The sequence below is a fragment of the Ostrea edulis genome, chromosome 6, assembly GCF_947568905.1.
Source record: "Ostrea edulis chromosome 6, xbOstEdul1.1, whole genome shotgun sequence".
Taxonomy (NCBI): domain Eukaryota; kingdom Metazoa; phylum Mollusca; class Bivalvia; order Ostreida; family Ostreidae; genus Ostrea; species Ostrea edulis.
Genome location: NC_079169.1, coordinates 21,811,020 through 21,838,114, shown reverse-complemented (window position 1 = coordinate 21,838,114; position 27,095 = coordinate 21,811,020). Strand labels below are relative to the sequence as shown.

Here is a 27,095-nt window from a genome sequence, read left to right as displayed (position 1 = left end):
GTAACTTACGACGAACAGTTCTCATGGACACATTTGTACCTTCATTCCTATTAAAAGTTAATGTAATGTCTTGAAGAAATTGTCTTCTGTTAGTTTTCAGAAAGCGATGAAGTTTCCGATCACCCCTCTCATCTATCACTCGGGGCCTTAAATTCCTCTCCGGGGATCGTTTTTAACACTTTCTTTTTGACGGAATGTTTTCAAAACTCGTCCAACAGTGCTTCGATGGATTCCCAATGATTAACTAATTTTGTTGTCATTAAATCCCTTTGAATTTAGAATTACAATCCTTTCCTTTAGGTCCTTTGACAATTCTCTTTCATTCTTCGACATTGTTTTCATTCGATACCTTACCGGAAATCGTCTGCTACTTTGAATTACCAACGGTTCCCCATATAATTCGTACCCTAGTTAATTCGCATACCTGACATCACGACCCAGCTTACTTTGTTACGCGTCAGCAATAAAAATAAAATTTGAAGCGAGTAAAATTGTGATGACGTCAGCCATGTTTGTTGCAATACTTTTGGCCACTCAGTGTACAAGTGTATGCTTAGCCCAGGGCTGTAGCAGTGTAGGTTCTTTTTTAAAACGTAAACTGTAACGCATGTTTAAAATCTTAAATGTAAATGTTTTGCCGATCAGGTCAGCTACGGCCATCGGCTTGTATTCATATAGACAACGTCACTGGATTTTTAATGAAATGTAAAATGATAGATGCGTGACGCCACGATCTTCGTTTTGACGTCATGATATAAACTGAAGCAGTGGCGGATCTAAATTAGAAGTAACAGTTGAACGGTGAGTTTAGCATACGCACACATAACGATAATTAATTGATTGTATATTGTTTAACGTCCCTCTCGAGAATTTTTCACTCATATGGAGACGTCTCCATTGCCGTTGAAGGGCTGCAAAATTTAGACTCGCGCTCGGCGCTTACGGCCTTTGTGCAGGGAGTGATCTTTAGAGGTAAATTAGTCGGAAATATCTGACGTTTTCCTAGCTTTTTCATGATTTGTGATATTTACCATGCCAGGAAAACGTCAGAACTGGTGCCATTACGTAAACTGGAAATTCGCCGCCTTCAGCTGGAGGCGGCATTCTCTGGCCGATTTTAAATACTTTGGAGTCGAATTCAATGTTAAACTAATAACTAATCAATAAAACGATGCTTCTTGTACTTACTAATATCGATTAAAAGAAAATATAACTACAGAATTCGATAACGGAAGCACACAACTGTAGTCAACCGAATTTTCGCTGTCATTTGAGCGAACGAGTCACGTGACTCAAACAAAGCTCGACCGTTTGTTAAAATGTTTTCTCGACCGTTTGTTAAAATGTTTTCATGAGGCTATTTATGTGATGAAAGAACCCATAAAATCGATATTAATAAGTACAAGAGGCATCGTTTTATTGATTAATTATGAGTTTAACATTAAATTCGGCTCGCAAGTATTTAAAATCAGCCAGAGAATGCCGCCTCCAGCTGGAGGCGGCTAATTTCCAGTTTACGAAATGGCGCCGGTTCTGACGTTTTCCTGGCACGGTAAATATCAAAATCATAAAAAAGCCAGGAAAACGTCAAATATTTCAGACTAGAGGTAAATATGCACATCGCAAGATTTGAATTTCATCGCTTTCAAACTCGAAAACTACGCAAAATATTTCATTTAACACATTTAAGCCTAATTATAATGGGCCGATTTGAAGCGATTTGCAAACTACGTTGAGCGCCACAAAATTTAGGCCTATGCTCGGCGCTTATGGCCTTTGAGCAGGGAGAGATCTTTAACGTACCACACCTGCTATGACGGGGGACCGCGGGTTTTAGCGGTCTCATCCGAAGGATCGCCCCATAAGTCGCCTCGAACGACAAGCAAGGGATATTGAGGACCTATTCTAACCCGGACCCCCCCCCCCCCCCCCCCCCGGGATAATTTGAAAACCGGGACTAAACTCGACATAGCATCTTCAGAAATGATAAGACAATGATAGGACCTACAAATTAGTTCAATGTCAAATGGCTCCAGTGACCTTGACCTCTGCCCTTGGAACATAAAACTGGGATTATTTCAGAACTAGGACTGGAAGTTATAAAACCTTTTTGAGCACGTTTTCATACTCAAACTCGAACTCCGTGTTCTAAATCATACTCATATTCAAATAAAGTTTTATACAAGCATTCTCATACTCAAATGGAGTACTCGCTGCATTAATGTAGCCCTATCCGATTTTTTTTATTCTGACGTTTTCGGGATACCAAAAAAAAAAAAAAAAAAAAAATCTGAGAGGGGTACATTATAGCAGCTAATGGAGTACATGCTCAATTTAATTAAAATCAAACTTCTTAGATCCGCGCCTTATACTTTGCGTATAGCGATTGTGAGCGTATCCTAGGATTAGATTGAGCACATGCTCAAGATTTTTCGAGTATGTTTCGGAGCTTGCTCAGAGTTTTATAACCTCCATCCAGGCTGATAGAGACATAATATCTTCAGAAACAGACCGAAGTAGTTAAAAACAGGCAGTGACAGTTCCATTCGCCAAACACTCGATATCAAATGTGAATGCCACGGATCCTCGGAGATGACCTTAAAAATGGATGTCCCGTGTCACTAGGCGTGGCACGCTAAACTTAAGAACCCTCACTGCTTAATGGCTATAAGCGCCGAACATAAGGCCTAAATTTGAAGTACTTCACCGGTCTTGATGACGTTTCCATATGAGTGAAAAATTCTCGAGAGAGACGTTGAACAAGATACAATCAATCAGAGATGATAAAAGGATGATGAGATCTACATCAAGGCCAATTGATTCCTGTGACCTTGAAAACTAGTAAAACTTTAGAACTGGAATTGATAGATACATGGGATCTTCAGAAATGATAAGGATACAAACTAGTATCAAGATAAATTCACTCCTGTGACCTTTGTCCTTGTGCAAAAAAATTCATATTACTTTAGAATCGTAACCGAACAACATAAAATCTTCAGAAATTTGTTATAGGATGTTGTGACCTACAAACAAGCATCTCCAATGACCTTGAACGTTCACCTTGATCATAAAAACTCATATTACTTTATAGTCTAGTCAATCTAGCCATGTATGAGCAAAACCTCAAACTAATTGTAACAAAAATGAAATATTGATTATTCATGCAAGAAAACACATGCAAACAACATATTAAAAATTGGCATTTGTATTTCAATAGGAAAATTGGAATTTTGGGGTAAAATGATGTGGGTTTTTTTTTAAAAATGAAAATCGCTAAAAACTGGAAATTGAAGAAAAAGTCCATTTCATGTACGGTAACATACAGTGAAAATCGGTTTCATTTACAATTAATTATTTATAAATTATAAAATAAATATTTAATTCAGTAAAGGGTCAAACAAAATATTTTGAAACTTTATTCCGAAAGTTACCCAGGAATAGAAGTCGGCAAAGAATATGAGATGCTGAGCAATATTGTATGCATATATAAGGTGTCAAAAATCACCTTTTTGATACAACTGTTAAGCTGTTTAATCGCGTTTTGCATTACATGCACCTTAGATCGTCGTGTATTGTGTATATGTTTATTCCGATGACTGTCACAGTTGACTTACTTCCCTTTGCGTGAATGTTGTTAATCACGCTTTTGTTTATTAAATTCCATTGAGTTTGTTTCTGTTGCAATTACTTTGGGGTGATTTGCTAGATTGACTAGACTATTAGAACCGGGAACGTTAGAGACACGGAATCTTCGGAAATGATTAAAGGATGTTGTATTCTACAAACACGTATCTAGGTCAAGTGAGTCAAATGACCTTGACCTCGTACATTGAACATAAAAACTTATATAACTTCAGAACCAGGTCTGATGGGGACCTAGCTGGGATCTTCCGAAATGATAAGAGGACGATGGGATACAAACTAGTATCAAGGTCAATTGACTCCAGTGGCCTTGACATTTCACCTTGATCATAAAAACTTGTATAACTTTAGAACTGGAACTGATAGAGACATGGGACCTTCTGAATTAATGAGAGGATGTTGGTATCTACAAACTAGGATCAAGGCCAAGTGACACCAGTTTTTGAAATGGAAACGAAGGGAATTTTTGAAAGTATTCAAAATCATTAGGTCTTTGTGATCCAGATTTTAAAATGAAATTAAAAATTAGCATGGATTTTGTGCAAGGTAGTTTATTAATGTGGATGAAAATAACAATACTCGAGTTTATACAGCCATTACTTCGTATGGGAGGCTTTTAAAGATTATAGTCATACCCTGTTTGTTTTAGAATAAACATGTGGTTGAACATAGTTATCAATATCTGAGAAACAGTGTGGTTCATGTACCATACAGTAACTTATAACGCAATCTTTCAAGTACACATGCCATGCTTACAAGGTTAACGGTTAACTTTAAAGACATTTGAAAAACATAATGCAAATAACAAATACAAAACTTTGATAATGTTGTTTTATTTAAAGTTTCATAAGCTATAAAGTTGAAGATATTGGGTAATATATATATTGCAAACTTCCATGATTCAAAGAACTTACAGCAAAGGAAGAGAAAAAAAAAAAGATAAAAATCTGAACATTTTGTCCGGCCTTAGAGAAATGATCGAATCACACTGAAACCATAATTTTGGTTTCAAAATACAAGTGCTTGGGTCAAAGGACTTATATCCCCTGTGTTTTAATGAAAATGCCTTCTATACTTAGTGTATATTGAAGAAAAAATATTAAATTTTAAAAGAGCAATTGAATTATCTCCTTTGAGCCGAAAGAGTTTTAAGCCCAGGTGAGCTTTTCTGATCACATGTTGTCCAGCGTCCGTCTGTCATTAAACTGTTTACATTTTTCATCTTCTCCTGGCCCCAAGACCATAAACTGAGAATAGACTTAAGTCTAAATTTCAAATCTAGCTTATATTTGAAATAATTTTCGTAAACAAATAAAATTTTCAGTATATGTTTGCATTTGAACTTATTATAAACCTGCAGTTGTTTTTAAATCTTAAGATATAAGTAACCAAAATTCTTAGTTTATGGTTTTGGGACCTGAACCAATGCGTAATTTAAGAATATTCTTATCAAGAACCACTGGGGTAGAAACAATTACATGAAGGATTCCTGACATAGTGTAGATCACGGGCACTGGAAGTTAATGTAAATATATAGTATGTGCATGTATAAAAAAGGAAGAGTAGGACACTCTTTTTAAATAAAATTAAAGTCTGAATAGACACATGTTATCTAATCCATAAATTCATATGTAGAGAAAATAATTCTCAGGATTATTACTTCATGATGGTATTAGAGGCTAGTGGTTAAGTACATGAGCCATGTTTGTTTTTATAGTTCAAATATTCTTATCATTATTTCAGAACCAATAAGAATGACATTATAAATTTATAAATGTTTATTACATTTACCAATCAGAACTTACCTTTCGATTCGGTGCGATTAAACCGGAAGTAAGACAGTCTAGCGAAATTCTTAGACACTTGGAGGTGTAAAAACATCTTTTTCTTCGAATGAACGGCATTGGAACGAAACGAAACCCTACAGATATTGAAAGTAAGGCATATGTGAACGATTCATTGCATCCGGCCGTTTGAGAAACATCCACAATAACCCAATCCCGAATTTGCCTCAAAAAGAGTGTCCTACCCTTCCTTTTTTATACATGCACATACTATATATTTATATTAACTTCCAGTGTCCGTGGTGTAGATTTACTAAAGTTTGTTCAAATCATGGGCCCTAAGAATAAGGTGGGTCTACAATAGGGGATCCTGATTAGTCATATGTATGTGCAAGCACCCACGCGTAGTGCAGATTAAAATACAAATTGTGGTCCCTGGAGGTAAGGTGGGACCACAATAAGGGATTAAAGTTATTGTGTAGCCGGTAATAAATTGTACTCGATTGACACCATTGACCTAGACACGATTCTAGACGTTCTATTTTTAGAACATGCGTTTGATAGAAAGATATTGTAACACTTGCTCTGCCGTAACACTGTATGAATAGAATTATATAGAATATTATTTCAGTATGAATACACTGTGAATTGTGTGGTTATAAACACTGTCAGCATTCTGTAGAGTAACATATGGACTTTTACATCAGAGGATTGGATTAGACTTGGCAGTAGATTTCTGACAGTTTGATATTCTCGTGTGTGAGTTCAGCTCAGCAGTTAAAAAAAAAAAGCATCAGATATATTTTGTAAACTTTGATTAGACCTACTGTAAGTTAGCATTCATTTCATGAATAAAATTTTCTGTAAATAATTGTAGATAAAAAATTTTTTTTAATTGTTTGTGTTTGATTTATTGTGACCCATAACAGAATTAGGAGGGGGGGGGGGGGGCTCGTATAGGATAATGATTTTTTGCAGAGTTGAATAGAGTATTTGATTTACTGAAGGTGATAGCCAGTAGGAATCAGCATGTTTTCGATCACTTTTTGGGGGATTTGAAAAAGGATGAGTTTATCGCACTATGTGTACACTTCTGCTTAGACGTTGAGCATTCTATGAAAAAGCAAGAGATTAGATTTAATCAGGGCTACAGAAAAACATTTACAGGAAGACATTTTCGAGACATTTGAAGTTCCGAAGCATAAAGGTGAACTTGCGAAATGAGAAAATTAGTATTTCGGTTAAAATTAGAGAAATTACAATTTGGTCGACACAAAATTAGAGGAAGAAAGAGAATTTGAGTTAGAGAAATTTAAGATTTGTCAGGACTGTATTTGATACAGCTAAAATATCAGATTAGTCCCAAAATTTCAAGAAAAATCAGCAGATCAATATTTTCCTCAATTTGAGAAAGTCGTACAAATTTAAAATGGCCACAATTGGTCAATTTTGTTACAAAGTGTATTGATCGGCTGATGTATACTCAGCGTTGTCCATAGCTGAGAGTTCAGAATATGACAAGACCAAGCTCTTAAAAGCTTATCAATGCGTATTCGAAGCTTACAGACAAACGTTCAGAAAGTGCAATAAATTTCCAAGAGAAAAAGATTTATCTGATCTGATAGAACATTCCTCAACTTATCCTAGTAAAAAGAGTTTATGGAGTCTGTTCATCAAAATGTGAGAAAACCTGAATTTAGAAAATAAGAATGTGAGAACACTAGAAAACGCCGCAGTTATTTCAGATGCTTATACTCTGTCATAAAAAGAACTTTTTCCGCTAAGGTCAGGCTCAGATTCCACGCACAAGTACTCTAAAGTTGAAATAAATAATGCTAGAGTTCCTCATTGACAATATCTTCGTGGTCTTTGGTGATCAGGTCTTCCAACGGTCTGTTGGAATTCCCATGGGCACGAATTGTGCTCCTTTGTTAGCTGACCTGTTTCTATATTCATTTGAAGCAGAATTTATCCAAAAACTTCTACGTGAGAAGAAAAAATCTCTCGCTGTGGCTTTGAATTCGACATTTCGATATATCGATGACGTTTTGTCTATTAACAATAATAGCTTTCATTCATATGTCGATTTGATATATCCCAGTGAGCTCGAAATAAAGGACACCACAGAGTCGTCCACTTCTGCTTCATACTTAGATATTTTATTGAAAGTAGACATTAACGGCAAACTGACAACTGAATGATTTCAGATTCTCCATCGTCAACTTTCCATATTTATGTAGCAATATTCCATTATCACCTGCATATGGTGTTTATATTTCTCACATTATCACCAGTGTGAGATCGACTTTACCCATGCGAGACAGCTATGTGAGATTTTTCTATATCATATACCTAGTAGTGTATCAGCCCTGATACACCTATCTTGGCTAGGGTGAGACAGCTGCAAGTAGGTAGGGCTGTCTCGCCCTAAGGGCCGAGATATCTCTGTCTCGGCCCGTTGTCAAGGAGCTGTCTCGCCCTCAAATTTCAAATGGCTATTTCTTCTTTAATCTTTTGAAATCTAACATAACTACATGAAAAAATGATGTTAGACACAATTTTTTTCAAATATAATACTTTTCTTCCACGACAAAATTTAATTTAAGCAGAAAAATCAAATAAAAACGTTTTCAAAAACAGCGCTAAATTGTAGCAAGTATCTAAGCAAAGGGGGATAACCCAAGTAACAATTGTTTATTTAGAACAATAACACGTTTAACTTCATTTCAAAACAATCAGCGTTCTAGGCGACAGAAAACAGTAGGAGGATTATGGAGGGTGATACTGAAGCATTTTCAGAAATTCCCGGTCCTAATGGAGATAAGAAGTTAAGTTACAGCAATTTTGATGTAGAAAACTGTTTTAAAACGATTTCTGAAATCTAAAATCCCGAGATCGAGGACTTGGCAATAAATCGAGAAAAGTAGAACCAATATCTTCCGACGTATTTCAACGACTTATAGATGCTAAACAGATGGGAAACGGTAAAAAAAAAAAAAAAAAAAAAAAAAAAAAAACTTACTTCAGTATAAGGTAGCATTCCTTAAGCAAAGAAATAGCAGCATCAGAACTGTAAACATTCCCGTTCATACGATGACGCCACGTAAACAAAGTTCTACAACTCTTACAAATTATATGAAATATTGAAAACGGGCGAGTTTGGTAAATCCGAAAAAATAAATAAAAATAATTCACTTATTTCCAATTTTAGTATCAATTAGCAAGCCCCTAGGAGCTGCTTAATAGAATATACATGTACATGAACAACACAACGATAGATATGACGAGTTTCTCAGCCAAGCAGTTCAGTTAATTCTAGACCACATGAGGGGATGTGGACCCATAATTAATCATCCAATTATCGTGACCAGCAATGGAATAAAGCTACAAAACCCAGACTTTAGTATGTTTCACAATACCAATAGTACTGGAAACGTAACCATTAAAGTAAACTCACTGAAGGAATGAAATAGTCAAATATCGTTGTACAGTATATCATGTATTTATGCTTGGGTCAATCCCCCCCCAATTTAAAAAAAAAAGTTTATCAACTTGTTGTGTTTTAGGTATATGATATAAACAATATCACACTCTAATGTTGATCTCGGACCTGGGATTGCCCCTCGAGTGATCTCGGCCCTCGCCCTACGGGCTCGGGCCGAGATCACTTCTCGGGGCCAATCCCAGGTCCGAGATCAACATTAGAGTGTGATATTCTATATGTCTCACACTGCTGCGATGTCATTTGATTGTGACGTCATATATTTTTTATGATTTACGTTACACGGTGAAGATTTACGTTACAAGGTGAAGTAAAAATATTTGCATTGTTATCTTTAAATTTTAATGTAGTATAGCTTTCTGGTGGACAACCTTGGGTTTTTTAGTATGTAAACCAATTTCGGGTATGCTCTTTCTGCCTATCTAATTAGTTTTTGCATCGAAGTTCAAATGAGGATTTTGATAATCTAAAATTTTCTGAAAGCTCCTAATTTTATGCACTAAACTGTAGTTAAAATGTGAGAAAAATAATCCTTCATTATTTACTCGTGTGGGATAGGGAAATTCCACCTCTGGAACAAGATTCGCTGTCTAGGACTCGGCAAAGCCTCGTCGAAGACTGCGAATCTTGTCCCCTCGGTGGAATTTCCCTATCTCACACTCGTACTAATGAAGGATTCTATTAATCTCAACTGATTCGATATGCAAGAGCTTGTTCTGCAGATAGTCAGTTTTTAAATCGAGGTGAACTTCTGACAAACAAGTTGATGATACAGGGGTTTCAACAGTCTCGATTGAAGTCAGCATTTCGCAAATTTTATGGTCGTTATATAACGATCTAGTTCGTCAATACAACCTATCATTGGGTCAAATGAATGCTGTCTGACGTGTTTCATACCGATTGTTAAGCCGTTCTTGGCACACTGATTTTGACTGCGGTTAACTCCGTTTACCTGATCAGGATGTAGGGCTCACGGCGGGTGTGACCGGTCGACAGGGGATGCTTACTCCTCCTAGGTACCTGATCCCATGCTATTTTTGCATAGTGCACGGTTATTTATAAATGTGCACGATCACTATGGGGATCTGGGTTAGAATAGATCCTCAGTACCCCTTTGCTTATCGTAAGAGGCGACTAAATGGGGCGGTCCTTCGGATGATCCCTCCCTGCTCAAAGGCAGCAAGTGCCGAGCATAGGCTCAAATTTTGTGGCGCTCAACGTAGTTTGCAAATCGGCCCAATATAATTAGGCCTAAATGCGTTAAATGAAATATTTTTGCGTAGTTGTCGAGTTTGAAAGCGATGAAATTCAAATCACTCCCTGCTCAAAGGCCGTATGCACCGAGCGTAGGTCTAAATTTTACAGCTCTTGAACAACGGCAATGGTGACGTCTCCATATGAGTGAAAAATTCTTGAGAGGGACGTTAAACAATATATAATCAATTAATCATCATCATGTGTGCGTATGCTAAACTCGTCCTTCACCGATCTTGATGACGTCTCCACATGAGTGAAAAATTCTCGCGAGGGACGTTAAACAATATACAATCAATTAATCATCGTCATGTGTGCGTATGCTAAACTCATCGTTCAACTGACGAACTGTTACTTCTAGTTTAGATCTGCCACTGCTTCAGTTTATATCATGACGTCAAAACGAAGATCGTGGCGTCACGCATCTATCATCTTACATTTCATTAAAAATCCAATGACGTTGTCTGTATGTGTAAAAGCCGATGACCGTAGCTGACCTGATCGGCAAAACATTTACATTTAATAAACGATTACGTTAAAGAACCTACACTGCTACAGCCCTAAGCTAAGCATACACTTGTAGGTCTGAATTATGTGTAGAACGTGAAGTGTCCGAGCGGGCGACCACCTGGACATGCCCTCTCTCATGCATACGACCGATGCCGATCACGGGCATCGAACACGAGACGCAGCGGTGAGAAGCGAATGACTCTTCTCGACAAGTTTATCACAGCGGCCATTTTGATCAGTACCACTTAACCAAATGGACTTCGTTACAATAAAATGCCAAGCAACAGTTTGTGGTAATGAGATTTGGGTAAAAATCACCGGTAATACGCAAGATCGCGACTACTTTTTCCGTCTTGGTTTTAAATTTTACTTTCCCCTTTCAAAGTCTCGCAACTTTTGTCGTGATCGAGTCACCTGATTTTAACAATGGTGCACTATCATTGCATTGCAGTAGACTGTAGTAATGATTCAAGAAAGAAACATAATACCCAGAAATATCCACAAATGATAGATTTTAATGGAAATGTGGTGGATTTTTCCCCACTGCTGTCAGCCAGGAAATTCCCAAAGCTGATAAGAGCTTGCGTCGAAACATAGCTTAACGAGCTAAATTCAGGAGTTCATTTTTCCTGTATCCAGACGTTTTTACACACCTTTCATTTAAAAATACTTTTAATTGTGGAAAGCACAGGTTAAATCGTCTTCCGATGCCATGTTTGAATAAACAAAAAATGCCCGAGGTCGACACGCTTTTCCGGACTTCTTTACAAGAGAGTTCTGCTAACTCGGTATTTACGATCTTGCGTTTTGGTGACATCTCCATATGAGTTCAAAATTCTTGAAAGGGACGTTAAATAATATTCAACCAATCGTTTGCGGATGAGAGCCCGTGGCAGCATAGAGACATGGGACCTTCTGAATTAATGAGAGGATGTTGGTATCTACTTGCCGGTGGAGGGCTGCAAATTTAGACCCGCGACAGCACGTGTCCTCTTCTTTATTAGTTATTTGTTATTTATACTAAGTTTGCAACTAACAAATTTAACCGTTATAGAGAAAATTTGTCCAGATATAATGATGAGAGGGTATCCGGTTATACTCCCTACCTACCTACCTATCCTCTTCGAGCCATGGTCGGCTCATAAGGCTTGAATGGTTATGCTCCAGTAGAATAATAAACTAACGCAATCAGTGCACTCAATGCTGTATGCGCGCGCGTGCATATACATATAGGATATATAGGGGTTGAAATTCTAACATTACGTGTTTCAGTAAAATTATACTAAAATGATTCAGCAAGAGTTTCATGCTTCGTGCTTTTTCATTAAAAAAAATCAATGCTTCATCAATATCAGGAATGTGTAAACTATAAACAGATGAAAAGTAAATATGTGGGACAAGTAATGGGCCAGCGATTGCACCTGGGGAAATGCGCAATGACCTTTAAATCCTTCATTTAGATCCGTGAGAGACAGGGGTATGTGGAGAATAACTTGTGTGGTGCTTTACTTTGGCCTGCTGGCTGTGGAGGGGTCTCTCTCGGAACTAGACGATCTTAAGGACCGACCGCCAATCAGAATTGGAGCTTTCAATATCCAAATCTTTGGGGAGACTAAATTTAACAAACCCGGCGTGGTCCAGGAACTAATTAAGGTATGAGGCTTTGTTATAGAATCTAGGTTAAACGTATAAAACGAATCCAGTATATATATAAATATGTTGGGAATGCTCACGTAACTTGTATTTCATTATTCATATGGCATATCCTAATTGAAACTTGTAACTATAAACATTTTTGTATCGCCTGATGTAATCAAATAGAAAATGCTGCGTTCATGTAAATGGGTTTTATTGTTTTGGTTTTTCAGATTCTTTCACGATATGATATCGTTTTGGTTCAAGAGATTCGGGACTCCTCTGAAACTTACATTTACAGACTGGTAGATGAAGCGAACAACTCCACGTACGTCAGAGTTTTATGTTTTCCAGATGTTTACATGACTGACCTAGGTCCGAGATATATTTACCTTGTAATTCAAAAATGTACGGAATGTCTAGGCCGAAGGCTGGTGCGATTAGCGGGTATTACATGTATATAGTGTAAACATTATATATATGTGTATCTGCTTTCATCTTTCGATTTCAAATAATTTTCCTTTGCTTTTATCGATTTCTTTGACACAAAAATGCCTTGCTTTTGCTTGCTTCCATTTTTTGCCTTATGAAAGATCCAATTGCACCACAAGTGTGTGGAGATAAATACATTGTCTATATACACCCGTTTTGTGTTATTGCACAATGGTAGGATCACCCAAAGCTTGATTTAATTTACATTATATTTGTCCCTAATGTTTGGAACTATAAAAAATTTCGTACAATTTTCCACGACTGTGAGTCAATAAATCAACAGCCACGGTTGGAATAGTAGTAAAGCTATCTCGGGTTTGTCGCGTGGTGTAAAAGTGATTAATGCTTTGGTACACTGAGCATACTCTATACATAAAACACATCGGAATGTAAATATTATATTTTAGATACGATTTAAATGTTTCTTTAACTGATTGATTGAGAGTGTCCTCTCTCTCTCTCTCTAAAAAAAATATTTATATATTCTTCTATCCCTCTCTACGAAAGTAATTGGGCATGTATATGAAGATGATGACCATTTTCTCGGTGAGAGTGTTTTACATCATTGTTGCCTGCTGTTTCAGACGGACAAACGAACCATTCAGTCTCGTTGTCAGCGAGCGTCTTGGGAGAACTAGCAGCAAAGAGCAATATGCATTTTTATACAGGTAATATACTATGTGTTTTAAGTACACTAAATAATAGATACTTTCACCCTTCCTACGCTCCATAAAAAGTGTGGGTTTTTTACTTTATAGGTTATTCTTTAAAATACAAATTCATTTTTAGATTTCTTTGTAATCAAATTCCTACAAGGAATATTAGTTTACTATACAAACTGAAGATGACATGTGGTCTTGTATTTATTTGAGAATAAATAATTTTGTTTGTTTGTTGTTTGTTTGATCGTTTTAGTCTAATGCCCATGTTCGGTGTATGGCGACCAATGTTATCAGATTTGAACTCCAGACCTCCCATTGGAGAAGTATTAGAGTGAAATGTACATGTGTGTGTATACATGTAGCGTTGTGTCTATATAATGGGATTTTATATTTGCTTTATTGATTGAAAAAAGATACTTTACTTAATAAGTAGATCTCCTCGTCAGGTGTTGAATAAAGCTATAGTTTGTGTATCGCATGTAATGCTTCTAAAGTCTTTATCTGTATAAATTGTTTATTTTTCAGAGAGAAATTCGTCAATAAAGTGGATGTATATCAGTATGCAGATCCCTTCGATATTTTTCAGCGGCCTCCCTATGCTGTCAAATTTCACTCCGATGTATTAGGTTTGTAGGTTTTAAAACTGACACTGAGACGTGAATTTCACTCCGATGTATTAGGTTTGTAGGTTTTCACTGAGACGTGAATTTCACTCCGATGTGTTAGGTTTGTAGGTTTTCACTGAGACGTGAATTTCACTCCGATGTATTAGGTTTTCTTTGATACGCGAATTTCACCCCGATGTATTAGGTTTGTAGGTTTTCATTGAGACGTGAATTTCATCCCGATGTATTAGGTTTGTAGGTTTTCTCTGAGACGTGAATTTCACTCCGATGTATTAGGTTTGTAGGTTTTCACTGAGACGAGAATTTCACTCCGATAAATTAGGTTTGTAGGTTTTGAAACTGACACTGAGACGTGAATTCCTCTCCTCTCCGATGTATTAGGTATTTACGTAAAGGATATAAGCCAAAAAACTGTCCATTCTGTGAGAGAAAGAACTGATCGAGGCCCGTAGGGCCGAGATCAGTTCTTTCTCTCACAGAATGGACAGTTTGAGGCTTATATCCTACTTAAAACATTACATTTTTTTGTTCTATAAATGGACAGTCTCAGGTAAACCCATTGACAATGATAATTATGAATAAAGCTATTTTTGAATAGTCTGACAATATAACCAGTCTTGCGTAGAAGTCCGTTTCTTTTGTTCACTTATTGGACAGTGTTAGGTAAGTAGTCTTGTACTGCAGGTTTTATATTCACTCACCCTATAGTACTGAGCCATATCAACATGTCTTCCTCTGATGGGGAGAGCATTTTCATTGCACAATCAAAATTTGAGGATTTTAATGAAAGTACGTACTGCAAATGTTATCTTAATGAGTGTTATATTCTGGATATGGAAGGTGAGAAAGTTATGGAGCCAAATTTGGATTTGAAAAGCATTATGTTTTCGAATATTTGGATGAGGAAATAATTAACTTCAGCCAAAAGAACTCAATACGCTCATCTCGTGAAATGACAATATTCATGAAAGCGAAAATAATAATTCAGAATTAGGATATGCTTATAAAGAAAACACAAAAAAGTGTTGTGAAAATTTTTTGGAATGTGCAGCGAAATTCAAATACAGGATGGAAATATGCCTTAATAATGGCCAATGGAATTTTTAAAAAAATGTGAATCTTAAAGTTGAAGCAGAGAATACTACTAAGGGGAAATATCGTTTTAAGTCTTTCAGTGATTTTTCCAATATGTGTGTTGATTCTTACTTGTAGGGAATTTAAAAGTAAATTTGTATCCCTTTGACAAACGTATTGTCTTTCTCTTGTTTTCAGCCTACCTGTAAACGCCTATACTAAGTTATTGGGGTTACCTGGCACTGTCCAATAAGTTAACAATTACTGTCCATTATTTTTAAGAATGAACAGTATCTGTCCATTCTTAAAAATAATGGACAGCAATTGTCAACTTATTGGACACCAACAGGTAACCTTTTCACTACAAGTGGACTTTCTCTTATATAAAAGCCTAAAAAGACAAAGGATTGCATAAAAAAAAAATGTTTTAATGAGACGTGAATTCACTCCGATATATCAACTTGGTAGGTTTTCACTGAGATGAGAATTTCACTCCGATGTATTAGGTTTGTAGGTTTTGAAACTGACACTGAGACGTGAATTTCACTCTGATACATTAGGTTTATAGGTTTTCACTGAGACGTGAATTTCACTCCGATGTATTAGGTATTTACTGAGACGTGAATTTCACTCCGATGTATTAGGTATTTACTGAGACGTGAATTTCACTCCGATATATTACTTGGTAGGTTTTCAGATCCCGATGTACATATGTATTAGGTTTGTAGGTTTTCACTGCGATTGAGAATTTCATCCCGATGTATTAGGTTTGTAGGTTTTCTCTAAGACGAGAATTCACTCCGATGTTTTAGGTTTGTAGGTTTTCTATGAGACAAGAATTTCACTCCGATATACTAGGTTTGTAGGTTTTCACCGAGACGTGAATTTCACACCGATGTATTAGGTTGTAGGTTTTCACTGAGATGAGAATTTCACACCGATGTATTAGGTTGGTAGGTTTTCACTGAGATGAGAATTTCTTCCCGATGTATTAGGTTTGTAGGTTTTCACCGAGACGTGAATTTCACTCCGATATATTAGGTTTGTAGGTTTTCTCTAAGACGAGAATTCACTGCGATGTTTTAGGTTTGTAGGTTTTCAAACTGACAGAGATGTGAATAAAAACTACATACGTATTAAACATTAGCAAGGACTCTGGAATCAAAAAATGGATTAGTCTTAATAGTTTAACAGTGTGAGACCCAGAGCATTAATTTAACATGATATTACAATAATTCAGATACTTGTACATCTTTTTTTCCCCACTGTATAGAAATGCATGAATTTGGAATCATTGGGCTACACACGAGTCCAGAGGACGCCTTTAAAGAAATCAATGCTTTAGATGTCGTCTATGCCGCAGTAGAGAAAGAGTTTAATACACCCGTAAGTAGTATTAGATTTCATTGGCGGATCTAGAGTATTAATTCCTCCAATGTGTTGGTTTTTTATTTTAAAAAAAACTTTTTTGCGACTTTTAAGAGCTGCAGCCTCTTATTTGGATGGGAAAAGTAACACCTAATGTAGCATGTGTTCCAAATATCCCAATAACTTTACAAAATATCATAATAACAATACAGAACTAATAACTTTACATAATATCATAATAACAATACAGAACTAATAACTTTACAGAATATCCTAATAACTTTACAGAATATCCTGATAACGTTACAGAACAAATAACTTTACAGAACTAATAACTTTACATAATACCTTAATAACTTTACAGAACTAATAACTTTACATAACTAATAACTTTACAAAATATCCTAATAATTTTACAGAATATCCCAATAACTTTACAGAATATCCTGATAACGTTACAGAACTAATGACTTTACATAATACCTTAATAACTTTACATAACTAATAACTTTACAGAATATCCTAATTACTTTACAGACTATCCTAATAACTTTACTGAATATCCTGATAATGTTACAGAACTAATAACTTTTCAGAATTAAATTTACATAATACCTTAATAACTTTACATAACTAATAACTTTACAGAATATCCCAATAACTTTATTGAATATCCTGATAATGTTACAGAACTAATAACTTTACAGAATTAACTTTACATAATACCTTAATAACTTTACATAACTAATAACTTTACAGAATACCATAATAATTTTACAGAATATCTTAATAAATTTTCAGAATATTCTAATAACTTTACATAATAACTTTACAGAACTAATAACTTTACAGAATATCCTAATTGCCGGAGACTTGAATGCAGACTGTTCTTATTTAAGTCAATCTAAGATGACAACACTCTCCATTCGCAAGGACACGTCCTATACGTGGCTGATAAAAGACGCTGAGGATACCACAGTTAGTGGTACTGACTGTGCTTACGATAGGTAAGATGCGCTGTTGTTACGCCCCTTCTTCTGTATTTCATTCACACAATACAGTGGTGGATCTAGAGTAGTTACTGGGATTGCACCCCAGTCTTTTGGTAATTAAAAGATAGGTCACGTACTATCTTGGGACACACCCTTGAAATTATCTGGATTTGATCCCCCCAATCTATCGAGATGTTACCATCTTTTAAGGGCCCCCCTATGTCAAACTGGCTTTATTTCTCATATCTATTTCCACCCCCACCCCTGCAACATTATTAATATCATATATTATACATAGAAATGTTTATCTTTATTTCTCATTGACATTATCTTCGTAATCTTTTAGTGATCAGGTCTTCCAACAGTCTGCTGGAATTCCCATGGGCACGAATTTTACTCCTATGTTAGCTGACCTGTTTTTATATTCTTAGGAGGCAGAATTTATTCAAAAGCCTGTACATAAGAAGAAAAAGTATTTTACTATGGCGTTCAATTCGACATAGAGTTACAGTGATGATGTTTTATCCATTAACATAATCATTTTCATTCATGTCGATTCGATATATCCAAGTCAATTTGAAATAATAGACACCATATAGTCTTCCACATCTGCTTCGTACCTGTATATGTCTCTCAAAATACCCTTTTGTACATTGGTTTATGAGAATAAATCATCACCAGCAAACTACAACCGTTTTATTTAGTGTAATAAGCACGACTGCGTGTTTAAAATACAGGCACCAGGACCTGATCACTGGACTGTGTAGTTGCAACGTCCCTTTTCTGTACTTTTACTAACAAAATTAAAATTGGTGATTTATACTGGTATTATTTCGAAAGATGTAAATTTTTTCCTCTATTTATCACCTATACATGTATTTAAAATTCTGTAGTTATCATAACAGTACATTCTTTTCATCATTTGAAGACAAAACAAAACGATTGTACTCTAGGTATAGCACTAGGTATTGTATCCATTTCGCCAACATTAACTTTACTGGCGAGAATACAAAGGGGCGTGGTCTGGTGCTTCGATCATTTTGCATTAGAATTGTGTTATTCATCTTCCAAACTTAAAATTTGTCGTTTTTTCTTGTTTGTACAGATTCATCGTGAAGGGCAACTCCTTCTTAGATCACATTATTCCAAATAGTGTCCGTACTTTCTACTATGACGTTGAGCATCAATTACCCGCAGATCTGGTAGATGTACTTTATTACGAAGTGAACATTTTCAAAAGCTGATTTTTCTTCATTTTAATTTATTTATATATAAGAGTTAGCTGTGAAAATTATACAGTCATTTGAGAGTTGCATCCGAGGAGTGCAATATCCATAGCTCCTCCATTTTGTACGCCTGAATATAATGTTGTAAAATATATCAGCCTTTTTACAATTGAGCCTTAAATATTACCATTATGGTAATATCAGCGTTACTCAAAATTCAATGCTTAAAAATACTGTCACGTATTTTGTTTTTGCTTAAAGTTTTTAGAAGTCTCTTGATTTTAGGAGCATTTTGATCTCATTGATTGACATATCCAAACCTTGCTAATAACAATCTTGTTTACACTTATTAACAGGCGTCAGATGTCAGTGATCACTACCCTATAGAAATGGAAATTCGAGGAAAGTGTAAGTAACTAAACTATAACTGAATTACAAGAGTTACCTTCATGCAATACACGCGAACAAATACATTTTCACAAAAAGATTTATTTTCCAAACTAGGTAATCCAGCATTGGGTTTTGGTAAGAAATATTGAAGTACTGCGTATTAAATCAATAGTTTAATAGACTGCAAATATTAAGGACGTAGGATACCAAAACAAATTGTTATAGAAGTTTAGAAAACTAGTTGTAATTGTTTAAAAATTGAAATATTTCTAAAATCCATATTTACCACATTATTTCCTTATGAAAGCACCTTTATTTTTGCATTATTTTCAAATTTTTACTTGAAAACATTACCCCCAAAAATTGAAGTCCCTCAAAAACTTCTTTTCATTGGTGCATTTTATGTCTTAATTTTAGGTATCCTATGACCTTAATCATGAATGATTTTGTTCAGTAAACTATATCATATTCATTGATTTTGTGTACACGTACGTAGTAATTCAATCGTATCCTGTATATATTTATATACATAAATTCTATTACAAGGAGAGATAGAGAAATGTTCTCCTGTGAGATTGGTTTGAAATACTGATTAAAAATCAAAGTAGATTTCTTGGTTTTATTAGTAGAAAATAACTGTGCAAATGTTCAGCAGACTTACTTTTTGACGTGGCTGGTGGTAACTGGGATTTTCCTTTCCAAAATTTTAAGGTGACCAACTGTAAATTTCTACTTCCTGTGCGCTGCTGGTTTTGTGCGAGTTTGAGAAATTGTTGGCTTCTGTTAATGCCTTGTTCAAGGTATCACACCGGTAACTGTTTAATCAAATTGAACTTAGTCAATACGGAACTTTCGGAATGTGCCGGAACGACCAATTATATTTGACGTTTATACACCATGGTCACGTGATAGTAATCAATTGTAGGGCAAAGTTGACATCGATACAAGATACAAATGGCGTTTTGTTAGAATACGGTCCGTAAAGAGCTATGCGCAGTCCTACGATGACGATCCAAGTCACTACTGGGGCTTAGTACCTGGGAGTAAATTAAATGAAAGGGGAAAGGTGCATTTAGAAGTGTATCATTGAATGCATGCAAGGCGTGAAGTTTTACCGATATCCTCAAGATATTCCCTAGATTTATTTCCCTCGCCAACTCATTTAATTACATCTAAAGCATTCTTATTAAAATGGTTGTAATGATTCCTTTCTTTCAAAGATATCATTTTAATACAGGTATTTGATAGTATCCCATGCTTGTTTACTTAGTTGTTATTGTAATTCGGAAGTGAAGTGCCCTACAAATTACGTTCAATGCGCGATAAAAGTAAGATCAGATCCGTATCTCGAAAGTCCTGTATTGTAGTTTCATATATTTAAAAGAATATTTTTTTTTACATACGCGATTTTTCTCATTTCCTCTTTTTCTATTCTCTAAATTTTTGTACCCCTGATTCCGAAATTTTGTTTGTAATTTGTACAAATAATCAAGTGTATACAAAGGAACTATTTGATGTTGGTAGCTGAGGCTAATTCCTGAGGTGTACTCCGGCTGTGTACACACTTGGAAAGATCCGTGGATTGAGGCTAGTCTTGTTTGGGGGTAATTTTTTATTCGAAAATGCCGCGTAGGGTGTTGTTTTTCAGGTGTTGGCAGACGAGACAGGTAACATCGAATATTTTCAACTGCGTTATTTGGCATCGATTTTGCAAACTAATTTTTAATGATCTTTTCCCTCTATAGTAATACATTGTGAAATAAATTACTGGTGTGATACCTTTTACTGGTATGTTTGCAATAGTTTAAAGCTGTATGACCCGATTATCATGTATTATTTTTGTACATAATTACTTTAAAGCAGATTAATTAATTTATAAAGTTATTAACTTTCCCTTAATTACATGCTTGAAAACATCTGCATGTAAAAGAAAACAGTGCGACTATTATTTAGAAAGTAAATATAGTGGCTACATATATAAATCATCCCATAATAGACGTCTATAAATATACCCACGCGCGTCAGGGGAATCCCAACATGATGTATTAATTCATACGCAACTGTTTAGTTTTAAGGCTGAAAGAGCGTAAAACAACGAATTACTAAGAGATATTTGATATTTTTATTTCTATTAAACTTATGGTACGCTACTGTTATAACAAAATACACAACTTTACACAGATAAGACCACCGATGATCTGAAAGTTTGAACTGGTCACGTGACTGTCACTTGAAATGGCAGAGTGACGCGGTTATTTGTAAACATCGAATTAAAATCAAATAATTTTGATTAAAACAGGTGAAATAATTTATGATATGTCGTACAGCCTCATAACTACATACGTGCAATGACTTAATAGCGTTTTTACGAGATGGAAAAAAATATTGTATTTCGGACCATACAGCTTAAAGATTTCACAGTTTATAATTTCTTCAGTTTTGAATTTTATGACATACCAACAGAAATGATGAAGGAATTATTATAAAAATAACCCTCCATATGCATTCATTCGCCTTAGATTGTTGTTTTATTGACATTTTGCGGGGCTTTTGGTGGATTCTAGTATTGAATAAGCCGATTGATTAAATTATTCACCGCGTTAAAGCTGTATGACCCGATGTTCATGTATTATTTTTTTTACATAATTACTTTAAAGCAGATTAATTAATTTATAAAGTTATTAACTTTCCCTTAATTATATGCTTGAAAACATCTGCATGTAATAGAAAACAGTGAGAATATTATTTAGAAAGTAAATATAGTGGCTACATATATAAATCATCCCATAATAGACGTCTATAAATAGACCCACGCGCGTCAGGGGAATCCCAACATGATGTATTAACTCATACGCAACTGTCTAGTTTTAAGGCTGAAAGAGCGTAAAACAAAAAAATTACTAAGAAGTATTTGATATTTTTATTTCTATTAAACTTATGGTATGGCACTGTTATAACAAAATACACAGCTTTACACAGATAAGACCACCGATGATCTGAAAGTTTGAACTGGTCACGTGACTGTCACTTGAAATGGCAGTGACGCGGTTATTTATAAACATCGATTTAAAATCAAATTATTTGGGTTAAAACAGGTGAAATAATTTATGATATGTCGTTCAGTCTCATAACTACATACGTACAATGATTTAATAGCGTTTTTACGAGATGGAAAAAAATATTGTATTTCGGACCATACAGCTTTAAGTAATTTCACGGTTCGCACTTTACCAGCAGCAATGTAACCAGCCATCTTAGTGCTTGAAGGCTTGACGGCAAAGGTCACGTGGCGTTTGAAACTAACCCGCCGGTATTTGATGTGCTTATACTACACTCTAAAAACAATGTTTAGGTTTGGAACACTTTTTAAACGTGTTTAGGTCTAAACGTGTTTAGGATTGTGCTTATATCCTAAACGCGAAGTGTAATAAACATGTTCTACCCTAAACATGTTCAGACTGAGAACATGTTTAGCTATGCAAAAATACAGTATCTAAACACAAAATAACATGCTAAACACTTGCTAAACACATTCCTAAACGTCTAAACACAATCCTAAACGTCTATGCGTTTAGGTTTTGAACATGATAAGTTTAGTAACATTGTTGACATTAGTTTTACAGTCTTCATGTAGAATATTCCTGTCTTATGTAAATGAAATTCGAATTGCAGAAAAAACTGCATGTCAGAATTGCCATACTTCAAACTGCTATAGTGTACCAGGTCCCGATAGTGACCATAGTGTACATCATACGCCGTATTGCAAGTATACACTGTCGAGGTCGATATCCAAAATTGATGGAACCATTAGAAGAGCCGTCTATGGGCTTCAACCCTTTCCTGTTGGAAATGAGCAGAGTTTAGGAGTATCCAGAAAATTTTGATCTGGAATTCCATTTCAACTTGAACAGGTCTGGACACATACATATTGAATTTAAAAAAATAGTGTAATTCATTGTCTCTGGTATTAGACGTGCCTTTAGTGTTAATTTAAACCAATGCATCACTCTTACTTTGCATTGGAACAAAATTCATTTAAATCTTGTGAAAGAGAACATCAGTTGCAATTGATGCCCCCCCCCCCTTTTTTTAATTCAACATGTGACAGTGCCTGTTATGCGAAAACTAGCATATCAAAGACAAAAAAATTGTTGAAGTTGTACTTGCCGGATGATATTTAACCATGTATGGTTTACTTCTTATATGTGCATAAGTGATTTTTAATGGTTTTGTCTTTAACATGTATCGCGGAAATGTCAACTGTGTTGTTTCGGCAATTAGAATATAGAAGTAGAGTTATTGGACTTGCAATGTAATTTGAGAAAAACCGCCCAAACCCGTGTAGTGATTTTGGGGGGTGGATTTTTAGTATTTCTGGTCGGGCTCGGAGTCCTGTGAGCCTGCACGTGATTTTCTCTCTCTCTTACCCGCGAACTCTAGGCAATCGGACGTGTCTTAGAAAGTACAGAAGTGTAGTTATTATGTTCCCCAAACAAAGTTTGGGAACATATTGTTTTTACTCTGTTTCTTATTATTATTATTATTATGTTCCCCAAACAAAGTTTGGGAACATATTGTTTTTACTCTGTTTCTTATTATTATTATTATTATTATTATTCTTTTTCTCCGGTACTTTTTTGTCCGGTAGTGTTCTCAGAAACTACAAAAGGGATCGATATGAAACTTTCCAGGATGATAGTATAGCGTTTGTAGATGTGCATAGTGATAGTCATTTTGTTTACACGTGCATGCACGCGCGCGCACGTGCATTGCAATTTTGGTACAAAAAATGGAAAATCAGAATATTGAAGGAAGCGATATAAAACCTAAATAGGATGATAGTATATCATTTGTACATATGAAAAATGATAGTTATTTTGCCAGCACGCGCACGCATGCACGCGCATTACAAAATGTGTACGCTAACTTTGGAATCAGTCTAACTCTTTTGTTGTTCATTGAAATGGCTTGAAATTCATATCATAGGTAGATATTGAGACCCTTAACTGATTTACATAGTCAAAATTACCAATTTGCACGCGCATGCACGTGCGCTTCATTTTGATTGGATAATGCTAAAACGTTTGTAACTATCTTATTTATGAAGCGAATGAGATGATATTCACAGCATATGTAGACAATATGTGTATCTATATGTTGGTGTAACAAAAAATGCCAACGCACACGCGCATGCGCGTGCAACGTTTTTTAAATGTTCAATTTTTAAAGGACGATAACGTTTTTGTTTTTCTTCAAATTCTATTGATATTAGGGGTTTAGATGTATCTTGGTACTCCTTACAAATTGCTGTGGTTAGAATTACTGCTCATCACGTGCATGCACGTGTGCTGATTTCTGATTGGATGATTTTAAAATCGCTATAACTTCCTTATATTTGTTGGAAACGTTATGAAATTCATACTGTGGGTATATGATACAAATGCCTGTTGAAGGACATCAACAAAAATTCGGAATCATACACGCGTGCGCGTGTATGCACGTGCAACGCTTTCTTTCATTTCTTGGTACTGAAATGACCATATTGAACGTACTACATGTAATTAAAGGCTAAAATAAAATGATTTTTTGCTATAGATTCACAAGGACATCACTTTTTAATTGGGGGAGGTTTGGGGAACATCTGTAACGGTCCCCGTTACAATTAGAACTAGTTATTATTATTATTATTATTCTTTTTCTCCGGTACTTTTTTGTCCGGTAGTGTTCTCAGAAACCACAAAAGGGATCGATATGAAACTTTCCAGGATGATAGTATAGCGTTTGTAGATGTGCATAGTGATAGTCATTTTGTTTGCACGTGCATGCACGCGCGCGCACGTGCATTGCAATTTTGGTACAAAAAATGGAAAATCAGAATATTGAAGGAAGCGATATAAAACCTAAATAGGATGATAGTATATCATTTGTACATATGAAAAATAATAGTTATGTTGCCAGCACGCGCACGCATGCGCGTGCACGCGCATTACAAAATTTGTACGCTAACTTTGGAATCGGTCTAACTTTTTTGTTGTTCATTGAAATGGCTTGAAATTCATATCATAGGTAGATATTGAGACCCTTAACTGATTTGCATGGTCAAAATTACCAATTTGCACGCGCATGCACGTGCGCTTCATTTTGATTGGATAATGCTAAAACGTTTGTAACTATCTTATTTATGAAGCGAATGAGATGATATTCACAACATACGTAGACAATATGTGTATCTATATGTTGGTGTAACAAAAAATGCCAACGCACACGCGCATGCGCGTGCAACGTTTTTTAAATGTTCAATTTTTAAAGGACGATAACGTTTTTGTTTTTCATCAAATTCTATTGATATTAGGGGTTTAGATGTATCTTGGTACTCCTTACAAATTGCTGTGGTTAGAATGACTGCTCAGCACGTGCATGCACGTGTGCTGATTTCTGATTGGACGATTTTAAAATCGCAATAACTTCCTTATATTTGGTGGAAACGTTATGAAATTCATACTGTGGGTATATGATACAAATGCCTGTTGAACGACATCAACAAAAATTCGGAATCATACACGCGTGCGCGTGTATGCACGTGCAACGCTTTCTTTCATTTTTTGGTACTGAAATGACCATATTGAATGTACTACATGTAATTAAAGGCTAAAATAAAATGATTTTTTCCTATAGATTCACAAGGACATCACTTTTTAATTGGGGGAGGTTTGGGGAACATCTGTAACGGTCCCCGTTACAATTAGAACTAGTTGTATTTGTTAACCCCTTGTAAGTTGTTCTGTGTATTTGTGAATATATCTGTTTATAAGTGTTTTCCTGTGTTCTTTGTGTGTAGGAAATCACTTTACCCGCATTGTTCAATTTGAAACATCATGGATCCCAAAGACACAGTTTGTAATACAAGGGATATTCTTGCTAGATTTTGCAATGTTATTCTCCAATAATTGAAGAGAAAGCTACTATTTAAGACTCTTTAATGCTGTGGATTGAGTTTTAAATAGAAGGTTAGCAAATCATTTTGTAATTGGGACAAAGTCAAAACCTAAATACAAGGAGAACTAAACATGTTCAAAACCTAAACACAAAAGAGGTAAACGTGTTCAAAACCTAAACACAATAAGGGTAAACATGTTCAAAACCTAAACATAATAAGGGTTAAACATGTTCTACACCTAAACATAAAAAGAATTAAACATGTTCCAAACCTAAACACAATTAGTTAGACATGTTCCAAACCTAAACACAAAGAGATTTAAACATGTTCAAAACCTAAACACATTGGGTTGAACATGTTCAAAACCTAAACAAAAAAAAGTGTTCAACATGTTTAGATTTAGAACGCGTTCAAAACTGTACACAAGAAATGTGTTTAACTTTGTGTTTAGGATCTAAACACCATTTTTAGAGTGTAGTAGTACTGCTGTGAATAAAAGCCAGTATCTTGTCTTATGCTGTAATGCAATACTTTCAAAACACTAAGAAATATGCATGTTTACAGTTCGATGTTATGACACAAGTTCTCCTAATTTTCACACTGAAGACTTGTATCATATCCAGGTTGCTTTCAGAATACACGATGTCTGCTTCTAAAATATAACTGTGGTGATACACGAGCTTGATTTCTTCGTTTGACAAAGATATATATCCAAAGACATCAAGAGTTGCATGTTATTTAGCTCACCTTTCTGGTCCAAATCACAATGATTTACTTTTTATCTTTCATATATATTGAAGATTTAAATTTATTCAAACGTGGGCCGGAGGATCAGGACAGGGAAATAATATGGGTATTGAATTTTACATGCAGATATAGTAATATATAGGGAAGAAAAAAAACTTTAAGGTAGCTCATTACACTAAAATTTTATTTAATGACTCGTTAAAACATCTCTTATAAAGGATGATTTCACCATCGAAAGAGTGATACAAGCTCTC

At 35.3% G+C, this 27,095-nt stretch overlaps 1 protein-coding gene and 1 long non-coding RNA gene across 9 annotated transcripts in view; one reads left to right on the top strand and one right to left on the bottom strand.

Moving 5' to 3' along the window:
- Positions 1-9,147, bottom strand: part of LOC125683203 (uncharacterized) — a 19,571-nt gene extending 10,424 nt beyond the window's left edge. The window contains exons 1-2 of the long non-coding RNA XR_007372824.2: positions 8,449-9,147; positions 5,448-5,563 (exon numbers count right to left, since the gene is read on the bottom strand). This is a non-coding gene — a long non-coding RNA (uncharacterized LOC125683203). The remainder of the gene's footprint in view (positions 1-5,447; positions 5,564-8,448) is intronic.
- LOC125683199 (deoxyribonuclease-1-like) overlaps positions 1-27,095 on the top strand; it is a 42,225-nt gene that overhangs the window by 10,564 nt on the left and 4,566 nt on the right. For 4 of the 8 annotated variants that reach the window (XM_048924066.2, XM_048924067.2, XM_048924068.2 and 1 more), the window contains 11 exons: positions 12,153-12,345; positions 12,561-12,655; positions 13,404-13,487; positions 14,007-14,107; positions 16,455-16,567; positions 17,402-17,556; positions 18,647-18,743; positions 19,124-19,175; positions 19,272-19,292; positions 19,784-19,868; positions 26,895-26,947. In XM_048924066.2, coding sequence (XP_048780023.1) covers positions 12,172-12,345; positions 12,561-12,655; positions 13,404-13,487; positions 14,007-14,107; positions 16,455-16,567; positions 17,402-17,556; positions 18,647-18,743; positions 19,124-19,175; positions 19,272-19,292; positions 19,784-19,868; positions 26,895-26,947 — 1,030 coding nt within the window. In that variant the 5' untranslated portion in view covers positions 12,153-12,171. The remainder of the gene's footprint in view (positions 1-12,152; positions 12,346-12,560; positions 12,656-13,403; positions 13,488-14,006; positions 14,108-16,454; positions 16,568-17,401; positions 17,557-18,646; positions 18,744-19,123; positions 19,176-19,271; positions 19,293-19,783; positions 19,869-26,894; positions 26,948-27,095) is intronic. The other 4 variants (XM_048924071.2, XM_056142085.1, XM_048924069.2 and 1 more) reach the window with 3 other exon arrangements.